Genomic DNA, 26,232 nt, shown 5'->3' with positions numbered 1-26,232 from the left:
CATGTGTGAAGGTAAGCGTGCCCATAGACCCACAGGACTGGGCTCTCAATTCTTCCAGTTACTATACCTTTCCAAATTAAATTTAGACAAAGAATATGCTAGCTGCTGATCTGTGACTGTTTTTTTTACTTGGATTGTACCCGGTGTCCGACAGTGCCAAGGTAGTTTCTGGAGATGTTAGTACATCTCAAAAGGATCAAAACAATCAGCCACCTTCTCCATAAGGCACTGGCTAATTATTGCCCCAGTCCTCAAACAGTGAAGAACTTACATTTCAGAAAGTGCCTTCTTCAAAATGAACCTTCAGTGATCTCCACCATATTTATGAAAATGTTTTAGAAAAATCAGCAATATAAAAGTGTATTAAAAAATACAAATGATGACACAAGCACTGGTAATGATAAAAACCCCAGTAGTTTAATTTTCAAAGACAGGATGATTAATTTGCAAGCTATCTAAAAGACAAGCAGCTATGCTGTTTTAATTCTTTAGCAAGTAGGAAGGATAACTCCAATGATTAATTATTGATACTGGTATTGCTTTCTTTCATGATGTAAGAAATTCACCTAAACTCTAAATAAATGTGTATAAGAGCACTAGATTAACATGCCTAAAATAAAATGTAGCATTTTAAGTACTTTAAAAACAGGACCTAATATATACTGAAAAGAAGCAAATTGAAATCAGCTAGCTGTCTTCCCCTAATGGAACGCACCTGCGCTGCTGTTAAGCTCCCTTAATTGCTAGGTGATTTGTAATTCTACATAAACCTGAAGCCAAAGCTCTTAGAGAAGAAATAAGGAAGGGATTGACTTTATAAGGGTAGGTGGTGTTCCTAAGTGGGATAATGGTATGTTTTTGAAAATGGTCAAACAGTTTTAAGTATGTATTGTAGTTCCAGTGCATCTAAAAGTATGGCACTTTTTATGATGGTTGCAGTTCTGCTTGCTCTGATTTGAAAGGCTCTTACTTTAGATCTAATCTCCACCCTTTGGCTTTATTGTATGAACTCAATTGCTATAAGGTCCTTGCTGCCTGAAGACGAATGAAGCTTGTTTCAAGTCACAAGCTTCTCATCCTTGATTTTAATGTTCTCTTGTACTTTCTCTATTCTGTGCATCTTTCAATAAAGATGCGTTCACTACTCTAGTATGTATCTGAGCACTGTGCTACCAAGGTGACCAACAGCTTTGCAATGATAGACTTACAAGTCTGGTATTATCTACTTAATTCTATCTCCATAGGGTAGAAGTCTCTGAAGAGGCTTGTAAATGGGCTCCACCAATATCTCAAGATGGTACTCCAGGAAGGCAAAAAGCTAGTCTAGAGTACAGATACTGTAGTGCGAACCCCTAAGTGCTAGCCATAATATTTATGATGTTTTTTGTTTTGCTTTTTTATAGCAAGTCAGATTAGAAACTGCTTCACTGCAATCTTTCTTTTTTCAGAAAACTTGTTGCTGCATGTATAACTCCTGAATTGCAGGGGCAAAAAACCACTTGACTTAAGATGCATAAATTCTGAGTGTTTCAATTAATCCTTAGAAAAGGGAGAGGCTTAATTCACGATTCCTGATATGGGGTGGCAATGGTATAACTAACTGAAGACGGAGAGCCAATGAGTTGTTGAAACATGGTTTCTCTAACTAATGGGACTCCCAGTTTCCCTGCTCTTCTAGGGTGGCTAAGATCTTCTTGCTATAGCTTGCCTAGACCATCTTTCCTTAGTAAAGTTTTGACTTTTTAATGTTAAGGTCTTTGTATATGAGAGAAAATGGATACTCTACTTATCTCTGTCCACAGTGATGGTCTAACAACTGGAATATCCTCTACTCTCCCTTTAAACAAACAAAAAAAAATGAAAGATGAAATTGCTGCCACAGTTGTTTTCATCACAAGGTTGGTGAAAAAACAAGACAAACTGAGCAAGCATACAACTGAGAAATTTGCTGCTAAGTTGACGACAATCCTGTTTGAAAAGTACAAGAACCACTGGTACCTAGACAACCCATCTAAAGGACAAGCCTTCAGGTAAATGACTCTGGCCTGTTTCCTGCTACAGAGGAGGAAGCAGGCCTGGGATCTAGCAAAGTAACTGGGACTAGATAAGACCTAGATACTGGTAGTGTGCACACGGCTCCTAGACTATCCAGCCTAAGAAATGGATAGACCCGATACCAGGGGAAGCAAAGCGAATGTTGCAAACCCTAAAAATATTATTGTTGGTGGTGGTGGTGTTGCTCATAAAAACAAAAAACAAAACAAAAACAAAATAATAATAATAATAACATTTCCTGTTGAACTTGAGAGGAACGAGTGATTTGGAGAACAGGGAAGAGCCACTAACCTGTGCCTGGGTGCACAACAGGCTATACCTACACCTTGTGCATGGGCAGAAGAGCTTTACTTGAATGGCCAAGAGATACTGTAGTGTGAACCCCTAACTGCTTACTCTCCTTAAGGAGTACAGTAACCCTGGATCACTCTGGTGCATGTAATCCCCAAGGTGTACTGGGTCTGCAATGATCACCAAGCATGTGTGAATAGCCACAGTGTAATATCTGTGCTGATACAGATCACGGCCCCTGCACAGTCTGCAACCTTGAGCTAAAATAGCCATCAAGTCTGCCTGAAAGGTGTCTTCTGCGTGAACAAGATTTAACTCTGCAATGAGTACCAGTGCTACAACCTACCACGCTCCCTTCTTCACTCCTGTGCTTTCCTCTCTAGGTGTATAAGGATAAACCAACACCAGTCAAGAGATCCCGTCCTGGAACAGGCTTGTGCTGAGAGCAATGTGGACTTTGAGAAGCTCTGCTTGCCACCAGAAATGACCATATGGGTTGATCCATTTGATGTGTGCTGCAGGTGTGGCCTGAACTGGGTGACCAGTTGTAGGATAGCTTGTCTGTCCCTCTGTTTTAATGTATGGCTTTTGGGGGCTAGCGGACTTGGACACAAGTACTTTCTCAGGCTAAACTAAGAATGGGGTCTCCAAACTTCTGGAGTTCCACAAGCCTGAGCAACTCTCGAGCAGAAGGAGTTGTCCTCCAACTAGTAATATATTACTGGTGTATTGGTGTTTTGCTTTAACAGAGAGCCTGCTGATATACCAGTAGACAACACCCTTTGTCTCGGTGCTGTCATGGTGCTTCAGTAGGAAAGACAACTTTGAGGGTCTAGTGCAAAGGTGGCCCCATACATGGCTGTCAGTAGGTCTCAAAGTCTTACGCTTAGGAGAAATTGGGCAAATGCTTCCTCTCGCTCCTAGGTATGGTGAGAAAAATCTGCCTTTCACAATTGCTCACTTTGAAGGAGAGGAGGACGGAGAACTCTCCCAGCGCATCAGCCAGGCTGTTGATCGAGCAACACCTGAATATCCTTCTGGTGCCTCCTCGGATGAGGAGGGCTATCGCAAGGAGCCCAAAGCCATCCCTATGGTCAGCAATCCAAACAGTGTCTACCAGGTAACATGGAGGGTTGGGATGTGCCAACATGGTGTCCTGAGAGGAAGTGGCTAGTCTGCTCAAAATGACTTGCTGGGGGAAGGGATGTTAGAGGCTGTGGAGACTTGCTTTATGCCTTTCCCCTTCCTGGTGGTCTCCCTTATCAGAGCGGTAGGCTTCCCATGTTCATTGATGCACTGCCACCCTCACTTTAGTACACAAATAGATCACTAACTTGGCCTGGGAGCCTCTTGACACCTGCTCTGCTGCTGTTCTTAGTTCAGTGACTACTGCAAGCTACCCATGCAGTCATGGTCCCAGTATCTCCGTAGGAAGACCTACGTGACCAACAGCCTTCATCTGGCAAGTGCTTGCTTCCCCCAACACAAGGGCTACAAAGACTACAAGCCAATGGCTGCCTTTGCCGGACCGCGTGTGGATCGGTATCACTGGGTCAACGCCAAGCGATAACGCAATTGCTGCAATGCTTGTGGGCCATCATGATGGACTGGGCAGTGTATGGGAGGAAGCCTGCCTCGACGAAACCTGCGTGAGCTGAAAAGCACTCCGCTTTCTTTATCTTCTTCTGTCTCTCTCGCTCTCTTTTATACTTCTCCCTTTTTTTATAGGCTGAGACTTCAAGATTTTTTTTTATAATTAAGCTAAGATTTTTAATGTATTTTTATAATGTCAAGAGATCCTGAAAACTAACTTGCAAAACTCTATTTGTAACTTTAAAAAGGAAATGCCAATACCAATAAATAAACTTAGCTATGCTTTTAAAAAAGTATTGTCTGACTTGCCACCAAATGTCTAAAGGGTGAAAGCCAAAAGAAAAAAAGCAAGCAACAGCAGCTCTCGGCTAGAACATGCTAACATATCTCCTGTGTTTTGTATTGAAGGCAACCCAGAGGATCTTTGTAGGCTAGAGAGAGGCAACACTGAGTTGTATTGCATGACTTTGTTTTTCTTCTGGCAGGGCAAAGTGGATGCAGCTGTCTAACGCTCATTCATGTACCCAGAGCCAAATAAACTTGTTTTCTGTCTGAAAGTCTCCTACAACTCATGACTTCTTGAAGGGGCTTGAATGTAACTTAATAAACTATGAAGAACACTGCTCTGTAGTTCAGCCTGTTCTCTTATAAAGGGAAAACATCCCAAATAACTCCAAGAAACATGGCCAAAGATGCAGCAGATAGAAGGCCAGTTATTTCCATAAATGTTATTGGAATAACTTTATGTGGCAAACATCTTTGCCTGTAGCACAGGGCTACTCTCCTAAACAAGAGTGTAGTTGGCTTGTAGGGAGGGGCTCCTCTAAATGCGGGGACAAGTCATGGAGTCAATATGCTCTTTAAGATCGGGTTCCCCCAAGAGCAACTTTTCTTCCCAACTTGAGCTACTTTTGGGAAGTATTTTGCAGCGAGACTGGGGGCTTTAAGCCAGCAGCAAGTAGTAGCTATTGCTAGAAAAGCTGTCTGTCAGATTGATAGATGGGTTTCTCCCCCTTCCCCAAGGAAAATAAGCCTTTACCTAATCTTTAACCACATGCAAAAAGGCCTTTTGCAGAAGAAAAATATACCTCTTAAACTTTACAGCCCATTAGAAGACAATGTATGCTTCAACTGCTGGCCAGGCATAAATCCCACTGTAGTGAAGCAATTGTTTGTTTGTCTGGTTTTTTTTTGTTTTTAAACATACATTTATTAGTCTAAATGCAGCTATAACAAGACAGCTGGTTATGGTTATTCTCGCCCAATCCCATCTTAATTCATGAGCAAACATCAAGCAATTCAGTAAATTCTAGAAACGTCACTCAGAAGTATGCTAGAGAAGATGCTATTGTCCACAGAGTCCTAATAATTTCTGTTGCAGAAATCAACATAATCTTCCACCCCCCTCACCTCCCATTATACAGTGTGCAAGTGTATGACAGCTGTAGATTACTCATGTAATTGGAGTTAAAATGGCGTGAAAGACTGTTTTAAATTAAGTTGAAATCCAGTCCATCTAGATTTCAGATGAAGGCCGGCAAAAGGACTGAGGAAGGAGAGGAAAGGCTCCTTTCCCTGACATTAGGCAACAGCAGAGAAGAGCAATGGGAGGACGTAGGACTTCATCCACCTTAATCTTGCTGCATCAGTTGTATTAACCAGTGCATGCTTCATAAATTGTACCCCAGCTTACCTTAACTGCGCTGCAAGGTTCTCAGTGGGGTGCCCAGGGTTCTCAGTGGGGTGAAAGCCACAGTTCAGCATTGAACATCTGATTCGGGCAGCCTTGCCTCACCACTGGATTGACCCGTGTTTCTTTTCAGCACAGATCTACATCACTGACTCACATCCATGCATAAATTCATTTTTTTAAACACATGTAATCATACCACTCTTCTTCAAATAAATTTGCTATTAATAGATTCCAGTAGATCCTTCATGAAAGGCAGGTAGAAACTAACACTTTCTTTTTGTCATGACTTGTACAGTAGTTCCATTTAAAAGTCTTCACTCTAAAAGCTTGCAGAGTATGTTAATAGCAATGGGATGGAGGGATTTTGTGGGACTAGCGGAGAAGTTAAGAGTCCCTTGCGGTTGGTGTCTTCACTCCTCGCACTAGCAGAACTCAGAAGCACTGCTGCCTTACGGCTTCTCAGCACGCCCATAGCCTGGACACCTGCCACGTCAGCTTTGATCTGCATTTTTTTTTAAACCACTTATTTGTGCAAACAGATGTCGCTTATTGATTAGAGTTTCAACTGGTCTCTGAACTCTCACACCATGTTGTGAGTACATCCTTCACGAGGACACTAATCAAATCAACCTTATGAAGAACATGAAAGAAATCAAATAGCTGACACTGATTTAATTGCACTGAAGTCATTCGCAACAGACAATCACCTTCAAATCTATATGCAGGGCTCATCTTTCATCTCCCCTTGCATTGTTAAGGTCAGAGATAACATCACCTCTCCTAGAGCAAGGAACAGGGAGCATTTCAGCTCCTGTGGACATCAGTGAGAAAGGCCCAGTAGTTTCTGAAACTGGGCCTTGAAATTTGGGCAAGAAACCGGCTCTGAACAATTTTAAGGGTCAGGAGTGAACATAGGGGTTGCCCAGCTATATCATTTAATGCTGTTGAGACATTTTTGTAAGCTGGATTGATATGAATTTTTATTTCTAAATCCCCACCTGGTTCCTTTTTGATAATCAGTGCAATGATGATGTCCAAGATTCGTCAACTGGTTATTTAGCATTGATTAAGCAGCATTGCTGAAGAAGTCTCAGAACCATTTGGGCAGAGGTCCTGGCTTTTTCAATGATACCAGACGAGCTTTTTTAATAAGCAGCTGGGAGAAAGGACACCCACAGTGGAACAACACGAGATGTTTATTCAGTGCAGGGTCTGCAGGGGAGTGCACAGAGCCACGTTAGGTTCACACTGCCAAACTATCCTCTGTGGTTTTAATTTGCTGTGATAACGTTACCATAACCCCCCTCTGCCTTCTGCTATTTTCCCCTCTAACATTTCTATTTGCTTTACCAGACACTCTTTCTCCAAACCAATTATTTCTAGCTGATCGAAAGGCAAATCATCATTGGCAGCACTGCTTAAAAAGCGATGCTCCTCTTTCATGATTTTCACCAGCTCTTCGGTTAATGCATCCAGCTTCTCTTCCATTTCCGCAGGACTGAAGGAAGAACAGTTTTCCTCTCGCAAGCTGAAGAAATGAGAGCAAAGATGTAAGACTTACTCAGACAGTAGGAGAGCTGCACCTATAGAAATATGTCTGCTTCTGCTACAGAGCGAGCAGGGTCCAAATGAGAGCTGGTTTGTGTACCACTGAGTGAGGATGGTGGCTTGGGGGGAAGCAAAAAGAAAGAATAATAATTATGGTAGCTTTGTTCTCAAGGGAATTTTGCAATTCCCTGTGGCATAGCCGTGTCATTCAGAGGCCAAACACTGCTGCAGCATGTCCGCTATGAAGTCAGTGGAGTTGTATTAATGAGGGATGTGACCTGTTGTGCCTTTTTTTTATTCCAACATGTCTTTGACTATCTGATTATGCTGCCAGGCTCCATATTGGAAACCGGGACCAAAGGAAGGGCCTGGAAATGTACTTGTTTCATATCAGAGATTATTTTGATGCTTATTTTACATACCACTTAATACCTCCAGGCAATAATTCTCACCTTGTCCTCCCAGAAGAGCTCTTTTCTTTGCAGTCAGCTGAGATGGGGAGGAAACATCCCTTTTTCTTTTCGGACAGTGTATTCTTCAGCAAGTCCTCAAGATTTGCATGGAGCAAGAGGTTCCTCTTACACTGTGTGACCAGAGAGCACAGGTAAAAAAAGGAGGACACAGGTCATCTTTGGCTTTAAAAACCTAGCCTCTGCCTCGAATGTGTTTCCAAAAACCTCACTTTCTCCAATGCCCTGGTATGATTTGTGTGGGACTAGAGATTTCCTCCCAGCTCAAAGTATTTCCCAGTTAAGAGAGTCAGCGTTTGAAGACGTTTGATCAGAACTTATACTGAAAACGATGGCCCTCTCTTTGTAGCTGTGCCACGTACCTCATGCTAAAGAAACATCTCTAAATGATGTTCCTCTAGGTTACAGGTGTTGTCAAGATGGCAAGCAAGCAGACAACGCATATTATTGTTCCGCTTACCCAAACAGGAGAGCCCCGGCAGGTGCGTCAGTGAGGCTCCATTGATCAAGCCTGCTGGGGATCTGCCCCTTGGTGCTTTTAATAAGCATATATCCCTGTCAAGGAAGTCAAGAGCACTCAACTGCCTCCCCAGCTGAAGACTCGCCCCTTCGCTCTGTGGAGCGGATGTTTTGGCTGAGAGACTATCAGGAGGGGTCAGTCCTGCAGCCTACCTCTTGGCAGGGCAAGCGAAAGGCAGCTGCTGAGGTTAGAGGCTTAGCTGCTTTACAACCTATTTAATGTTAAATTACACAGCCAGAGTACTACTGTGTCATAGAGGTGTAGGTTGTAGCATCAAAATACTGTGTCATAGACACTTGTTAAATTATGAGTGCAGCAGAGATTTGCCCACCTTGGTGGTGGTGCTGCTGCTTCAGTTCTGGAGCTCAGCATGGGAAGAGACCTTCTGCATCCTTGGGTCCAGCCCCTGCTCTTGCAAACCCTGCATCATGCAACCCCATTCCTATAACCATTCACTTCCATCTTAAAAGCCCTGGCCCACCCACCACTACTTCTAGTGAAAGCCTGTTCGATCCCCTTACTTCTCTGGGGGATGGGTTAGAAGCTGCATTCTCAGTCCCAGCCTCAATTTATTCACGGTCCCGTTTAAGCCAGCATGGTCCTGGAGCAAATTTGCTTTTCTCCCTGTGCTTTACTGGTGCTTGCCCTTCCAAGATATTTGTAGAGAGCAATCATGTCCCTTCTCAAACTTCATTTTGCTCTTCTGAACACATTGAGATCTTCTAGGCTCATCTTCTAGACAGCTCTGCTCATCATCCTGGTAGCCCTTTCATGTATTTGTTTCAGTTTGTCAGTGGGTTAAATAAACCTACTGTGCAGACTGGATAATCATTTAGTTCCAATATTGCCCACACAAACCCTAGCCAGTCCTGTGATGAGTGGGCTTTTAGCTGTACTGCCTAAGCACACTAATTGGGACAAAATCCACCTGTGGGCAGTAAGCCAGCAGCAGCCTAATGTCTTGTCTACATCCCACCTATGAGGCAGAGCACTTGCACTGGTCTTGTGCACAAGGCTGACCTAACAGATGGGGGAAATGGGAGTGCAGAATCCATTGTATGGAGCAATAAGATGGATAGGGGCATTCAAATGCACCAGGGTTCATCCACCTTCTAGTTACCTCCTCAGAGGTCTCAGTCTCTGTGGATGATTCCACTTTTGCATCAAAAAGCTGAGAGAGAAGATTTATGTTCCCTTCCATGAGTGGTTCTCCCTTCAGCAGAATCTCACTTATCCTCTCAGAGGATTTATTGTCCTGCAGAAGTGCTGACATCTGGAGTCTGAGAGAGAAGGTTTCACTGAGACAGGCCTTTAGTGCCTAGGAATGGAGATAATTCATTTAAAAAACTTGAAAGCATTTATTTAAAGCTAACTCTTTAATAAAGGCAATAGCTAATTAGAAGGGAGAGTGAATGGGCAGCGAGTTAGAACGATTGCTTTTCAGCTCTGGAAGCCCAGATTCATGTCACAGAAGAAATGGGTCTATTGGCCTGGAGGTATTCTCTTGGGAGAAGGGTACAGATCCCACATGAACCAGGTTGCATGGGTTAATATGATTCTGCTGCTCTGAGGAGGCCAAGACCAGGGCAGCAGGCTAGCTACCAGCAGCATGGGCAGCAGAGCTCTGTGCATGTCTGCAAGTCCTCCCCTGTTACGAGCACCATTGAACACGAACAGCCATCTGCCAGCAGTGCAAGACTGAGGAGACATACCCGTGACCCAGTGCGTAAGGGGAGCATCTCCAGAGACCCAAGAGTCACAGAGCTGTTCAACTATCTGGAGAAAAAAAAATATTAATTTACTATGCTCCTCCAAGCACAGATCTTTAAATATGCTTCCCCAACAACTTTATACTCCTCTAGAGTGGGCAATAGATTGCTAGAACAGGCCTGTCCTTTCTTTCTTCTTTCCACACCCTACAGTCCAGCTACAAAAGAGTGTAGCAAGTATTTCTATATCAGCTTTGTTCATCGACAGGAGATTATGCACCCATTGCTCTGGATCTTCAGGCTGTTTTCCAACAGGCTGGCAACAGTCAGCATGAAGCGGCGTTCTTTCACTGCGTGACCGGTGTCCTGATGACACACTTGCCACCCTGCTAGGTTATCAGTGTCGAGTCATGTGAAAACAATAAGCGGTTTGCATTAATGGGCAAGCATCTTATCCCACCTCCCCTCTTGCTGCTTATTAATTACAAGCAAAGGCAGGAGGTGCCAAGAAGGTAAATCTCTGTGCAGAACAAGTCAGCTTCATGCAGCTGGATACCCAGGGTGTTTTGATACCTGATAAAACAATCTCAGAAAGGCTGGGCTGGAGTCCTGGCTGAGGTCCGCGGCAGCGATGTGAGCCAGACAATGCACCAGCAGAAGGAGGAAGCTGCCCACAGAGCCCAGACACTCTCTTAAAACAAATAATTTCTTCTCGAAATTCTGAGAAGGAAAGGAAAAGAGTCCAGAGCAGGTAGAGATAACAAGGCAGCACTAACCCAGGTGCAATGTGTTGCTTTTATGGACACTGGGTAAATTCTGCTTAGAGTCCCTGGGGTACGTGCCTATGCCCAAGTGCAAAAAATTGTGGTTTTGGAAGGTTTTATTCAGGACATAGTAATGTGCAACCTTACTATTTTTCCCTGCTCATGAAAAAGCCCATTTTTGGATTCATTTGCAGAGTGCAAAGGCTACATTTCTGGCACTCTGCGCTTGTATGAAATATTCTCTCTTCTTTCTCATGTATCCCAAATGTTACAATGCTACACAGCTTCCTCTCTTGCTATGGTGCTATAGAAATAAACACCCCTGGATCACCTAGTGTGCTTACTCCCCTGACTTGAAAGGAGGCCACTCAGAGTAAGGCCCCACTCCGTGTGAGCAACAGCCTTGGAATTTGGACCTAAAAGATTTCTTTGGAAACATGGAGCCACTGATTTTACTACCCCTCAGACTTTCAGTAGGTCCCATCTACGTCACAGCTTGAAAATATCCATCAGATTTATGGCCAGAACTCTCTGGGCTATGTTAATAATCTCTGGCAGAACAGAGATTGCTCTTTCACAGTGACATTTATTGTTCCTTTGCTTAACAGTCTTTTCCTAGAAGGGAGTGCGTGCACCATGTCTTTATAAATATGAAATCTCTTTCCATTTCACTCCTTAATCCAAAAAAAATCAATAAATAGGAGAATATTGAGGAGGTTGCCTCAAGTCTTAAATGACATACCTGGTAAAAGAAGGAGTTTCGGAAAGCGTTGCCCACAGCATTACTGCGAGGTATGCTGGTGGCAATGCAGAGGTTAATTTCCGGAGCCTACAGGGAAAAAAAATAGCTTCTATGAATTTTTTTACATGCTTTAAATCTGCAAAGTAAGACATATTAATGGAATATAAATGTATTTAAATGCCAGCTTTGATTTGCAGGGGAAACACAGAGCCAACAAATACCACATGACAATGGAGAGTGTTTAAAAAGTCCCCAGCAGATCACAGGGGTTCATCCTGCTAGCCTTCTAATTGCATAAATGAAAGCACACTTCAGCCCAGGGGCCCTGGTGGTTGCTGCTCTTTTGGTATTATAATTTATTGATTGAGTTACAGGAGCCCCCAGAGGCCTCTACCTACAGCCAGGCTTCAATGTGCTAAGTGCTGAACAGACGGAGTGTAAAAGACTCCCCGCATCAAAGTTTAAAAAGCAGGCAGATCAAGGTGGTGTTATTATTGCCACTTTGCAGCTGAACTGAGGCACAGGAAGAGCGAGTGACTTGTTTAAGGTCATGCCGAGAGGCCGAGGCAGGAGACAAAATGAATTCATATCTTGAGAAATACCATCTGGACATCTAATCCAAGACGATTCTCCCATGCTGCTCTAGATGAAGCTGTTCCAGTGTCATCTTTCACTCACTCTCTAGTCTTTCTTCACCCACAGCTGGGAAGTTTTCTGCAGCCTGTTGCATTTTATCGGTGCTTTTCTATAAATGTCTACTTCCTTATGAGAGTGGATGTAGTTTCCAATAGGATATTAGTGTTTTAAACTTACATTGATGTGAAGTTGTAGAAACTGTAGGATGGAGATGCCATACTGGTATATGACAAACTCTCTTGCAGAAAGGGCTTCGGGATGAACTGGTTTAAGTTCCCCTTTATGAGTCACCAGAACGTCTGATATGTCCCGGAAAGAACTTCCTGTGCCTACAAAAGTCAGCAGCATTTCAACAGACGGGTTGACTTCATTTTACTTCTGAGTTAGTACAAGTACAAATTGACTTCTATTATAAAATACTAAGAGATGAGAAGACTGGGTAAGATGCATTTAATTGCAGAGACTTATATGTGAGAACTAACCGCTTCCTGGCCTATTTCTTGGCTGCTCAGTAGAGAAACAAAAAAACACCCAGTTATCTGGTCTTTTAATTACGGTTATATTTGCCCAGTCAAATTATGCTGCAAAGTGCATTTGTGCTTTTTTAATCCCATTCAATGAACTTCTTTTGTATCAGTTACAGAGAAACCAGGATCATTTCTAAGAGGCACAGAAACAAGAGGACTGCACATGTGGTCCATTATAAAGAAAAGAAGAGCGCTAGATCTGTGTTAGGCCTTGTGTTAGTTAAAACACAACCAGACTTAACCATGTTAGTCAGAAAAATATGTACGAAACCTCTCATCATGGTTATAAACCTCACAGGGTAGCAGGAACAAGACCACCCTGATGTACCATGCTTTCCTTTCAAAGAACTCAAAGTGCCAAACAATTTTACAGATGACAAGCAAAAAACCTCATCCCACCAGTGAGATGGGCATTATTGCACAGGTGCACTGACAGGTTAAAGTGGCTTGCTCAAGGCATCACAGCAAGTCAGTGGCAAAGGCATGTATTCTGCTGACTCTGTTCTCTTTCCCCAACTACTTTTGCTATTAGATGCTACACCCTCCATAGAGGAAAATACCTCCAGGACACCTCAACAGTTAATTAAATAGCATCCACATCTGAGACCTGATAGAGTATTTCCAGTCTTACAGTGAAGTGTCCTGAAAAGTTGCCTCAAAATCAGAGGGGAAGAAAAGCTTACCTTTCTCCTGCTGGCTTTCCAGCAGCCCTGCTGCCTTTGCATGAGTTTGGAGCCGGTCATTCACATCTCTCAAGAGTGTGAGGAGCGGAGAGGTATTTAGGCATTTGCTCTTATTCCTGTCTACACAAAAGAATAGAAAAATGCAACAGTCTGAAATAACTGTCCCTGACAGGGTTTGCATAAGGCAAATGGGAAGCATGCATCTTAAAAGGAAAGTCATTTTCACGTGTAATTAGGATTTTCAAACAGCCCTTTTTGTTGTTTAGTTACTGTAATTTTGCACAAAGACATTTTAAAATTACCAAGAGGAGTATTTTCTTCTCCCCAATACTGCGGATAACACCTAACCCACTGGACTTTCTATTTTGCATCTGTCTCATCTATTATTCAAACTTCTTTGTTCAAAAACAAAAATTGAAAGAATAAATTGGATCAAATGAAAACTTTTTCTCCTTGCTCCTGTGTGGAGTACTTGGAAATTACAGCAAGCAGCCATAGGCAACTCTTAATTAGAAGTAGTGTTTGCAAATGATGCATTTGTTAGCGATGAGAAAAGAAGAAATTTCATTAAAAAAATTTAAATCCATAAAATGTGATTGCCTAAGAGACTGCTAAATTCTGTACCCTGGCATAGCCAGTGAGAGTTTTGCTCAGTTAAAGAAATCAACATTTAAGTGTGTGCATTTCTGGCATTGTTCAAAGCACAGCTACTATTTCATGTGGTCTGCACTGCAGCAACTGCACAGGTAGTGAAGCCTCCGACAAGGGACAGAATGATGCAGCAGATAGAGCTGTCTGGGAAGGAAGCCTCTGCAAGGGGACATTTCATGGAGATCCACGGACAGAAAAGTGGTCAGCTGTTATTAGCTTAAAAGCCTTACCACACCGGAACTGAGGATTCAGAAGGATAATCCTTGAGGCCATCACCTTTTCAGTCTGCTTCAGTATTTTGATACCTGTGTGAGGTCAATATACACATTAGATAAGTTCTCAGCAAAGAGTTGTAGAAATGCTCATACGCTATTCCCACAATCCTTCTCTTATTCTACAATCTCACTCATTTTTTACTATGTATGGTACATAATATTTACATCCTAGATTCTGCATCTAAATCTCGCTGGGTGCATCTCCATGTGCACAGTAATTTAAGTCACTACGCAGTAACTGAAAATTACTGTGCAGCATGGGTGTGCATCTACATACGCGTGCCTGTAGTGCCCAGTAACTACGGCGACTTATGCCCATTTGGGCATAAATTTGCTACCTCCCTGATGCAGATAACAAATTTACACCTGAGTAGTTACTGCGCAGTAAGACATGTGTAGATGCCTTAGTGTACAGTAACCCTGTGTGAGTGCACTGATTTGGGACTAGCTTTACTCCCAAGTCAGTCCACACACAGCATTTACTGCACTGTGACTCCTGCACATGTAGGCACTGGCGTAAAAACTGCTCACTGCACTGTAATTTACTGCACAATAAATTACTGTGCAGTAAATGCATGTCTAGACATGTCTAGTAATGCAGATTCCACTAGTTTCTTTTGGAGGCAGAAAAATGATCATCTTCAGGGTGTAAAAGACCTGATGTCTCTTTTGATCTAAATTTTGTTCAGTTTCTAATTTCTGGAAATGCCCAGGCTTTTTCCTGTTATGCTTTATTGAAAGAGAGAAACTGGCATTTCTTCCGATGATCATGTAACACCTCCCTCGGTCTGCACTGTAATTGTGATCTGATTTTTCCGAACGGTGCCCCAGGAGTCATATCCACTCAACAAGGACTAATAGCTCCACTAAGATTCCCACTGCAGATCAGACTTACTCTCTGCAAAGAGCGCTAAAACCTGGTCACATGCTTGGCTAGGTTTCTCTTGGGTGTGTGAGGAGGTGGATGAAGATGAAGAAGGGTCTTTTTCTTGTTGTTTCCCTTCTTTCTCATTCTTCTTCTGCTCTGGCCTCATTCTCAGCTTCTCCAAGTCCTGGTGGAAAGCCTTTTCCAAGAGGGCCGTGGTGTCATTGTGTTCTTCCACCAGTTTCTATCAAGGATCAGGAGTAAGACATGAAAGCTGGTAAGGTGGGATCTGTGGGTAACACCGCCTGTCACTGCACAACACTACCCTCTACTCACTGCCCTGGCATAAGGCTCTTCAACTCTGTCCCCTTTATCCTCTCATGGATGTAGCACAGGGATGGGCAATTGTTTTGGGCAGAGGACCTCTTAATGAGTTTTGGCAAGCCATCGATGGCCGCATGACAGTCAGCCCAGGGCAGATTAATATTAATTTTCTAAATTTTTTAGGGGCCCTGCGGGCTGGATAGAATGGCCTGGTGGGCCACATCTGGCCTTTGGGCTGCATTTTGTCCACCCCGATGTAGCATGTCGCAGTTGCCATTGACACGTATCATATTTGAGCAACCCTCCTCTATGGGGCTGAATTTCATATTTAACATAGAGGCAGTTGCCAACTATAGGATGATATGAGCAAGGACATAACCTTGGGATTGGTGAAAGACTGTACACTTGCCCTGAGTATGGGCAAACAAAAGCAATGTACAATAAGAGGAACAGAAGAAGATGGTGATGATGATGATGATGATATCTAAGAGCTCCCTTTACAGACTTTCCATTGTATATGTGTCATTATGCTGCAAAATGTACATTTTGGGACCAGGCCCTACATGCATCATCCAGCTCTTTAGGTCTCCACGCTCCAGCTGATCCTGCAGCTTTGCTCCTTCATCTGATATTTGCCATCTGTGAGATTCTTCCAGCTCCAGCTGCTTCTCTTGGAAAATCTCCCAGACCTCTTCCCCTTTTCCTCCTTTATTTTCTGCTTCCAGGGTGGGTTTTTTGATCTACAGGGTAGAAAGGTTTGTGTCATTTGCCTTCTTTTAGAATTGTGGGGTTTGGAGAGATCTCTGGGGTTGTCTAGTTCAACCTCCTGCACAAAAACCTAAACCACCGCTGTCATCTGCTCATCCAGCATCTTCTTGGAAGCCCCCAATGAAGGAGGCTCTGCAACTTCCCAGAGCAACTTGTTCCACCGCCCTTCTGTTCTGCACAAGTCATTTGTTGCTTACAGAACAGTGCACGGTCGGACCGGCACATAGTGCAATAAATGCAGTTTGAAATCATATGGGATGTGCTGTTTTTTCTACCTGCACTGGATGAAGGAGGCTTGGGGTGTTTTCCGTAGCTCTTCTATTGCCCATGGTTATTTTCACCTGTTCTGTCAATCTCCTCATTGTCTGCTCTCTGAATTCCCGCAGTCCATCAGGTGCTGTGTTAGCGTAATCCACAGCCTGTAGAATATACACAAGGAAGGATTAGAAAACTTAGAAAAGCAGGTATTGTTCACAGAAAGAAAGGTTTGTGGGCAAGCAAAGAGTTATGATGCAATAACAGTAGTAACACTAAATTGCGCAGACAGCAGCTTTCATCTGAGGAGGCCAAGGCCTCTGCAAAAACATTAAAGCTTTGCATAGTCTCCCCGGGGTAGGTAAGCGCTACAGTGCAACTCCACGGGTGTATTCAGTGAGGCACGGAGGAGCGAGATGGTCACACAGGAGTGAGGTTTTAAGTGCGCACGTAGGAGGCAAAACTGGGCACAGAACCCAGGAACCCCCAGTGTCCTGGTGAACACACTCCCCCATCAGTTTTTTGGTTATTAGACGATGCCCCTTCAATCAAACATGACATTGGTCTGTTGAGACTGTCCAAAACATTCTTTTTCAGAGAATATCCAAGTCAGGGCTCAGTATAAAAGTGTACAATGACAGACTGATACAACTATGCTCATTTTGTACAGTCTGTAGCAAAAGTATTGAAAATATTATTCTGACCTTTGCACGGTTTGTTAAGGAAAGAGGCTGAGAGCAGGGAGGTTACATGCAGCGCTCGAGAGCGGGTACCATCATCGTTAGATAATTCTTTTTCAATCTCACCTTGTCCAAAGAATGGTCTTTCAGGCCATGGGCTACTTCTCTAACTTGTTTCTCTCTCAGCTGCAACAATTTGGCAGCTTGTTTCAGCTCCAGGACTGATGATCTGTGCTCCATGTGATCTTTCATGAGATGCAAAATACTCTTAAGATCATCATCGAGCAATGGCTCCTGAAACGCAAAAGGTCCACGGGTCACATAATACAGCAATGCAACACTAATAGGAGCAGAAAAGCTTTTTTGTTTTCTTGGTTATTTTGCTCTCTGGAACGCTGCTTCTCAGGAAAGTACAGAAGAGTCATCCAGGGCAGAAGGGGTTACGTACCGGTAATAATGCACATAGCTCTTCTTATCTGTAGATCCCAAAATGATTTTCAAATGATTTAATGGGCATTAGCCCTAAGCATATCCATTGAGGGGGGCAAGGTTTACAGAGTATGTGCACTGCAGCTACATCACTCAGTGCAGGAAACAGGATCTCAAATACAGAAATCAAGTCACACTCACTTATCCCTATCCTTGTGGTTTCTCACTTAAGAAGCAGGCCTTCCCAAATGATCCACATATTTACTTCTAACTTTGAAGGCCTCAGTTACTGGCTGCCCAGCTGCAGAAGCCTACCTGGGGATTCCTTAAAAGAGCCTGAATTAAATCTATATTAATATAGTAAGAAAATAGCAAAGGAATGAGGTACCCAGTTCCTGGTGAGGCTCCTTTGAAAATCCCAACCTTTGAGGCCAGCTTTTTGATTCCCAGCTCCAGGTGAAGCCAGTGAGAGCTATGGCCCGTAGCATAAATACGGCAGGGTAAGCGGTACCATCCCCAAAGCAAACAAGCTTTACCTCTATGGCCAGCTCCTCCAGATGCCCATCTTCACTCTGCGTTCTCTCATTCATTGTTTGGAGCCTGAAGCAGTCTTGTAACGTTATTACTGTTTGCCGCAGGTGCCTCTGAGACAGGATAAAATATACCAGGTGCTCAACATGGTTTCTTAACTCCTGTCTTTCAGCTTCGTGGATCACTTGCATTTCTTTGGCCTGCAGCTAGGAAGAAAATATTGCCATGCCTTTTTAGGGTCAGTCCCCTACAGAAAAATGACAGCTTGGAAATATTCAAGGTCTACCAGCAAGGTTTGAATGAAAGAAATCAAAAAGCTGTCCTGGAGAACCATGGGAACTATGCAGCTAAGAGGCATGCAGAGGATACTCTTGCTGAAGTTGGAGTCCTGCTGGAGGTGGCTAAGCCTCGCTGTTGATAACACATGATTGAAATGTTTGGGGGCTACAAATCATATTGTTGTATGTTATATGTGCCTGTCTCTCCTGTGTAGTTCCAAAAGCAAAGGGGAGAGGACTGATGCTGTGGCTACTGTACCTTGTCTTCTGTTTGCATCTGAAGCTCCATTTGGAATTGTTTCCGCAGATGCCTCAGTTTACCCTCTGACTCTTCCTTTGATCCAGTGAGCAACTCCCCCTCTTGGTGGTGCTTTTGGAGAAATGTCACGGCTTTTGTGACTTGCTGCTTCTCCACAGCCTGGGCTACCTCCTGAGCGACTGCTTCTCCTGTAGCTCTGTACTCCAACTGGTTTAGGATCCTTGACACACCCTCTGGGCAGGCCTTTCTCTTATGTGAGACAGCACAAGGATGGAGATAAATGCGTGTGACTTCTGCATTTGAGATTCTGCAGTGAACATAACCCCGTGCACCCCTGCCATGTAGCAGCAGTGAACATAACCCTGTACGTGCCCCGCTTAGGGCTAATGATCCTGCACTCTATCCTCTGCTTGATCAAACAGGATCAGGGCGCAGAATTTATCTGGGGAGCTTGTGCTTTCAGGCAAAATGGATAAGCCTACTCCTAAATATGCAATAAGCCTACAAGTAAGTGACAGTATGGTAGGAAACTGGGATTAGGATGAGCTTTGCATATTGCCTGGCAAACCAGGGGTCAAAACTTGTCCTAGACTACCGGTAGCTTTAGAATTAGTCCAGATCTCTGCTGCAGCCTAGGGGAGTGACACCAATACATTCAACATCTGGTGCCACACTGGAATCCAGCGTACAATTACCCCAGTGAAAAATCAGGGGTAGAACTGCGCTGGTGAAAGTCATATTGGTGTACAAATGGTGTCCACAGCCTCTACCCCTGTAGCAGTTTGAAGACAAGCTATTAGATGGGATTCCCATTACCTAGTAGTGAGGCGCAGTAATAGCAGCCTGCCACCTACTATTCTAAAGTAAGCTGTTCTCTATCTGCTGTGGATCCCAGGTTACAAAAGCGGATGTACAAAAGTGATGCAACTTGCACTGGTGTACGTGTGTCATGTGTTCACACCTTCAGTAAGAGGCAGTTTCTCAATGTCTCTTTCCCTTCTGTACAATAGGGATAAAAACACTTCTCACTCCCCTGCCCTCTTCTGTCTTGTCTGTCTATATCATCAGTTCTCAGGCAGGCATTAACTTCACCTGGGAAATAGTGAGATGAAGAAAGGCTGAAATGGAAGTACCTGGAGATCGTTGTAGAGATCCAGCACTCTATACAGACAAACTTGTTTCATAGCTTCTAGCTTTACTATTTTGACTGCTGAAGCTTGTAATATTTGAGTTGTTGAGTCTGGAAATAACTTTTCTTCTAATGAATAGGCTGTCTGTGGAGTAAAAGAGAGAAAAAAACATACAGGAGAAACTCATTCTATACCTACATAATCCAGTGGGTAGCATTTACACCACTCTACGAGCACAATGCAAATTATTTCCACTAGTTGCTGCCTAAACCATCTGTGTTGCTTTCTTTACAGAAAGGACAATATTGCTTTTTAAGAGCGATGTGTCCTCACAAAGGTTGTCAGGCATCAGCACGATATGCTTAAAGAAATTAAATGGCAAAACCTAAGTTGCCAAACTTCCTAGACATGCTTGTTAAGTTGGGAAAAATCTATTACATTTTACTGTAAAATGCAGTGCAATTAAAGAGCAGTGTCATGGCCACTGGCAAAGCAACTCTTCCTATCCTCTCCTTCTCTATTCAAAGTTTTAATAGCTAGGACTGTGGCAAAAAATAGTGTGTGTGTGTGTGTGTGTGTGTGTACACACATACGTGCAACAGGAAGGAATATACCAATAAATCTTGCAAGACACAAGTATTTTAAAATGTTATGTCTAAATGGCAGGTGTATTTCCTCTATATTCCCTTGTATCATGCTCATTTAAAATTAAATACTTCTCTGAAAGGCTGCTTAATTCCATACTTTAGCAGTAACAGAAGTGACCTGACGTTTAGAGGTATTGAGTGCTCAGCATCTTCCACTGAAATACCTCCAGAAAGGGGGCTATTTATCTGAGTGTCAATGTACAAGCTTTTGAGCCTAGATTTAGATGTCCCTTTTTTAAAATCTTGGTTTGTGTAGGATTTCTGCTTTTGGCAAGGTTCCCTTCTTGGCTAAAATTCTTATCGCTACTGGGATTCCTATATATTGTCTTGATGACAATCTTTTTACACTTTACCCCAATTTTTTTACTCTGAATGAAAATAGTTTTCTAGGGTTGTCTATCTGAAGAACCATACTATTGGCATTGTTTTTTTAAAAATACAAATACCATTTGCATGTGGATAGTAATGTGCTCCTCATAGCTACATTTTTAGCTATGCATCAAGGGATTTCTTTTGTGATCAGAAACAAAGTGATTGCGCTTAGCGTTTGTTCACCAGAGCGCCCCAAGGGATGACGAGGTCGAACGGTCACAAACTCCTGCAAGACCGTTTCAGGCTGGACATAAGGAAGAATTTCTTTACTGTCCGAGCCCCCAAGGTGTGGAGCAGCCTGCCAGCGGAGGTGGTTCAAGCACCTACACTGAACACCTTCAAGAGTAAATTGGATGCTTATCTTGCTGGGATCCTGTGACCCCAGCTGACTTCCTGCCCTTTGGGCAGGGGGCTGGACTCGATGATCTCCCGAGGTCCCTTCCAGCCCTGATGTCTATGAAATCTATGAAAATAGAGGGGGGCTGAACCCGATGATCTGTGAGGTCTCTTCCAGCCCCTAACAATCTATGAATCTATGAGGCTGAGGTTTCCATTGATGCTTTTGAGACATGCAGTCAAGTCCGTCGTCCTTTTTTATGGAGGAAAACATAGGTCAGAAAAGCAATAGGCGTGCAAGTGTAAAGGAGGCTCCTTGAACTTACTTCTTGTTCTTTAGTGATGTCTGATCTGATGTGGGAATCAGAAATTCGTGACCCAGGATCAAGCAATGAGAAGTAAGGTGGAATTTCTTCTAGGAAATGCAAGGTGTTTTTGGGTGTTCCTAGATCCAGACTGAGTCCTGAATTCTCGATGTCTTCCCAGTGCTTCTGGCGCAGGGTTTGTTCAGCCTCCTGGTGGTATTCAGCCAGGTCTTGCAGAAGGGTGTCCCGTTTCCTGCCCATCTCCATCTCTTTATTGCTTTTCATATCCTGAAACCAGACACATTTCTGCTTCAGCCGCTAACATTTGGATGTCAGTAACATTAAAAACAATCAGAAATGCTAAGTGCAAGATTTGGGGAAAATGGAGCAGAAAGATTAGGCCTCTGTGTCCATAGATAGGCTCTTAAATAAGCAGCCTGATGGACAGTACTACCAGGCAGACAGTAGCTCTGACTGAAACTAGGTAAGTAGCAAAATAGAGAAACAAGAACCAAATTTTCAGTACCCGTTTTTTGTTAGCTTTTGCATTGGGCTTTGCAATGTTAGAACTTCAGGATCCCTCATGTTTTGGAAAGAAAATCTGTTTTGCTTCAGCTGCCTGTGTTATATCTTTGGAGGGAAACGAGATGAAACCAGTTCAAAAAGGAAATAAGAAAATCCCCCTTTCCCACTTTCTGACTGAGAACTGCAGGCTGAGGCAGCACTGCTCGTACCCGGCTTTCTTTATGCTCTTCCTTTTCCAGAGCTTTGGATGATTCATAAAAGGAGCAGATTGTGTTTATTTCTTCTGTCATTAAGGACAGCTCCAGGTGCACCAACTCACTGGCATGTTTCTCCAAGAAAAACCTGCCAAGACAACAGTAATAAATTAGAATAAATTAGGAGGGACTTGAAGTGATCGTGAATTGATGTAAGCCTTTACCTTGACATACACACATGGGTACACATTCATGGAGCATACATGCTCCAGGACGGCTACACGTCATCTACCAGCGGGATGAAAGGCAGCAACTGTCCATGGAACCAGCACGTAACACTCGAGGACAAAAACCAAATGTCTTTCTTCAAAGGAAACTGCAGGGAGTATTTAGGGGAAAAAAGGGGGAGAAACCACATTCCTCACCTTGTCTGGACTTCTTGCTGTATGTGTGGGATCCTCGATGGTGATGAAGAGGGCCGGAGAGGTGAAACCAGGGTAGATGGAGTGACTTCGGGACCGGTGCGAGCCAGGAATGCCTCCGAATGAGCTGTTGAGGCCTTTAAAGTGCTCTGTGAACAATAGCCTTCAGGAAGAAGCAGAGAGCAGGAGGCCTTAACATCCATTCCTGATCCCTTGCTCCTTTCAGGGCTGTCAAGCTCCCGTCCACAGTTCTTTGCACGAACTACTTAAAAAACTCTAATGCACCTCTATCTAGCTTTCAACTCAGCAGTGCGCTGTGATGCATCTGGCAATGTTTCAGGACACAAGGAAAGCAGAGGACCCATCTGGACATGTTCACCTGCCTGCATACATCAGTCACCCCCCTGTAAACCTGTGACGCAGCTGCATGTCTCTTTGTCATTACATCTGGAAAGCTGGGAGACCTGCATGTAACAATTCTTGACGTGTACTCTGTCTACTAAGAGAGAAAATCCTGTTCATCCCATTTGCCTTTATGAAGCTATAAATAAATACGTTTCTGCAGCAGATAAAGCTTAACATACTGCTCTCAGTATTCAATTCAAGGATTTTTCAACCCAATTAGCACTCAATACAAAGATCTTTCAACCCAATTTCAGTGCAGCAATGGCAATCCAAATACACAAGATTAACCGTGGCTTGAGAAAGGCACGGAAGGCTCCACCCAGTTGGGTCTGAAATGCAGACAGATAAATAAGAGCAGTTACGGTGGCAGAATCTGAGATTATTTAAAGGGAGGTCCAGATCTGAGATTATTTAAAGGGAATAAAATTTGTGAGGCCTTGGCTCCCTACTTTGAATCGCCTTCACATTTCTAAGCACCCTGTCCTACTGAGTCAAATCAAACAGAAAGAAGAGACGGTTAAAGTGCACCCTGTCTGCTTTTACCCTGCAAACATCAGAAAACTGCTTTTCCCTATTTGTGCTGGAAATAGTCAAGCAATAGCAGCTGAAATACTGTTACAGGAAAGGGAATCAATATTAGCTCCTGAGGGAAGAGGAATGACCATTTAATGCTATGTGTATTAATTATTATAATGCAGTCTTGGTAATTAAATAATCACTAATTATTTCTAAAGTGCTGACATATCTTCAAACTTCTTGGGTTACCTCCAAAGTTAACTAAAACGTTCAGTGTGTTCCAAAAAGACCGACACGTGACAAAAAAGTGGAAGTAAGTGGCTGCGTTGCAGAGCTGCCACCAGTTAGCATGGGATTCACTTCGGTTCTGAAGTTCATGCTTAAACTGGGCAAGAAATCCCTTGCCCAGGAGGACCTTCCATCACCAATCCTCCTGTGAAATATGAAACATCCTAACTAGGAAGAAACAGGATTCAACATCCTGCTTGCCATCAGACACCTTTCAGGTAAACAGACTGCTCCAACTTTTATCCAAGCCTAATGAAAAATGAACTTCTCCAGCCAGGAGACCCTCCAACTTTCCTGTGAAATGGAAATTTTCATTTCTACCTGGGAGAAATGTTACCATCTTTGCATTCTCCTATGCCTGAGGAAGGGTGCGTGTGCCTAAAAATGTGCAAATAAAAAATTTTTTTTTTTGCAACTGTGTAGTTGATCTAAGAAAAGATATTGCCTCTAGCACACTGACTCCTTAAAGTGCAGCATGCGATGCTCACACTCATCTCCCATTGAGTTCAATAGGACTGAAGCACAGGTTGCTCTGGGGCCCTAATCCATCCTCCATTTCTAAAACAGCAACTTTCCAGCAAATGAATGGCACTGCACTGCGTCTGCTGGCATCACGGATAGTGCTTGCAAAAGGAGAGCTCTGAAACACTAAGCCTGATCTTACTGTTAATAATCTCAGTGGCAATTTTAACCAGTAGGAATTTAAAACTAAAATAGTCTTATTACTGTTCTGGGGGGAAAAAAAGTAGGAAAACAAATCTTAAATTTTTAATTTGACTCTTTTATGCTGAGAGACTCAAAAGGAAAGTGTATTATGAGAGAAAGCAAGAATTAAGGCAAAAAGAAGCCATTAAACTGCTTTGGGAATTTCACCATTTTTTTCTCTCTGGGTTTGCAGAGACGCATTCCACACTGAGTGAATATTTGCCTCCTGAAATGCATCCAACATTTAGACAGCTTCTGCATTTCAGCTCTGTTTGCCAATAAAGAGCAGTTAGATCTTTTATGTAACTAAGAGTCTGGTTACATCACGATTTACTATGTGAAGGCTCACAGGAGGGAAAGTAAAAGTGCTGCTATTGATTTTTAGGTTTGTTCCATGCTTCCTGCTGCCAAACTGAGACTAAGCTCCCCGTTCTGCAGCCACTTCTGATTAGCCAGCAGAATTAATAGAAGTGGAGCCAACCATAGTGCAACTAATGCAGGCCCATGAGAGGTACATATTTCATCATTTCTCAGGATTAAAACCACCTTGTTAGGCAGAAAGACCTGGCATAGTACAGGTCACCAAGCTGGCTTCATTTCACATGTGTAAAAAGTACCACTGCCTCCAATGCAACTCCTAACGCATACCAAGGGCTCATTTTGTGCATCTTTGTGCTGCTTCCATTTGTAACATTTTCGGATCTAATTGTACCAGCAACCATTTTAAAGGACTCGGAATAAAATAAATTGATCGGTTGTACCTTTATCTGACCCCAGACCCAGCATCTCAGGAGACATAGGACTCCTTTTGCTTTCTCCCAAGGTCTGAATCAGAGACTTCAGCAGAGGAATCAGCTTTCGATGGCTAACTTCGCTTGTGCCATGGGAGACACCTGCAAAACTGTAAAATCTGGTCCCCGGGTAGCTCTCAAAACACTGTGGTGTCCCAGAGAGACGAGCCTGAAATAGCACAAATCAGGTAAAAGCAAACACCAATACTTGTAGCTCATTATATGCATTATTAGTACTACTGGCTGTACTTCCATGCAAAGCCTTCATTGCCAATTTACAGCTACTGCATGTGGATCTGCAGCTCTGAGCTTGCCTCATGGCAGTTTGTAGGCCTTTGGGTGGTAATGCAGCTCCAAACTCTTTAAATTATTCTCACTCTCTAAAGCTGGTGTAAAAGTTTTAAGAAAAACAATTTAAATTTTATTACATGTGTTTAATGGCATCCGTTTATATGGCATCCATTTGCAAGAACCAAGCACTTGATAAAATACAGTCTATTGCATGCACTACAATATATAATGGCCTCATTTCATTTAAAGTAACAAGTTGGAAGCGAGCCACAGATGCAGGCGAGAGGCTCCTAAGGAGTGAGAAGCAGCAGTGAGGTGAAGAGTAGGGGAAGTTTCAAAAGAACTGGCACCAAGAAGGAACTTGGAAGCAAGGCAAAGGGAAAGGGAAGGTGTTTTCAAATTCCCACTGCTCCGATTATTCCAGTGATCAGACTTCCGACGAAATGTCACATAAAATGGGATAGGGAAACTAGTTGTTCCGAAGAGTGAGAGCCCGACTCCAGATCTAACTTCAACAGGATTTGGATCAGGTTCTAAAAAGACACAGGTCTTGTTGAAAACACTGTCTCACCCACATGGGTGAGACTGCTGAAAGTCAGTTAGATCTGAGCTCTTTGCTCACTCAGGATTGAAGATCCTCAATCACTACTGAAGATCCTATCCTGAAACTATGAAAGAAAACAGTACAGGCAAGTGGTGGAAATAGTTTGCTGTTTCCTCTGCTTTCAGCAGGCACACTAAAACTTCATAGAAGGCAGG

General features: G+C 43.2%; 2 protein-coding genes across 2 annotated transcripts; one reads left to right on the top strand and one right to left on the bottom strand.

The window, feature by feature from the left end:
* Window positions 1-1,857: 1,857 nt before the first annotated feature.
* On the top strand, window positions 1,858-3,916 carry BTG4 (BTG anti-proliferation factor 4). The gene is made up of 4 exons (XM_090027583.1): window positions 1,858-2,030; window positions 2,730-2,867; window positions 3,271-3,466; window positions 3,725-3,916. Exons 1-4 carry the CDS (start codon window positions 1,858-1,860, stop codon window positions 3,914-3,916), a joined length of 699 nt encoding a protein of 232 aa, XP_089883709.1.
* A 3,006-nt stretch (window positions 3,917-6,922) lies between these two features.
* LOC149853495 (uncharacterized) lies at window positions 6,923-25,215 on the bottom strand. Its single transcript, XM_090027591.1, has 19 exons — window positions 25,153-25,215; window positions 22,481-22,640; window positions 22,071-22,203; window positions 21,358-21,624; window positions 19,680-19,820; window positions 18,547-18,795; window positions 18,015-18,215; window positions 17,176-17,343; window positions 16,390-16,533; window positions 15,910-16,086; window positions 15,053-15,266; window positions 14,113-14,187; window positions 13,232-13,351; window positions 12,199-12,350; window positions 11,386-11,472; window positions 10,453-10,599; window positions 9,291-9,488; window positions 7,633-7,763; window positions 6,923-7,160 (listed from the first exon to the last, which is right to left on the bottom strand). The coding sequence occupies exons 1-19, from the start codon at window positions 25,187-25,189 to the stop codon at window positions 6,923-6,925; spliced, it is 3,039 nt and encodes a 1,012-aa protein (XP_089883717.1). The 5' UTR covers window positions 25,190-25,215.
* Between the last annotated feature and the right edge of the window lie 1,017 nt (window positions 25,216-26,232).

Source organism: Crocodylus siamensis, chromosome 14 (genome assembly GCF_052110815.1).
Source record: "Crocodylus siamensis isolate JL-2025a chromosome 14, ASM5211081v1, whole genome shotgun sequence".
NCBI classification, from domain to species: Eukaryota; Metazoa; Chordata; order Crocodylia; family Crocodylidae; genus Crocodylus; species Crocodylus siamensis.
Note: the sequence above shows the minus strand (reverse complement) of the source record. Positions and strands in the feature narration are given on the sequence as shown.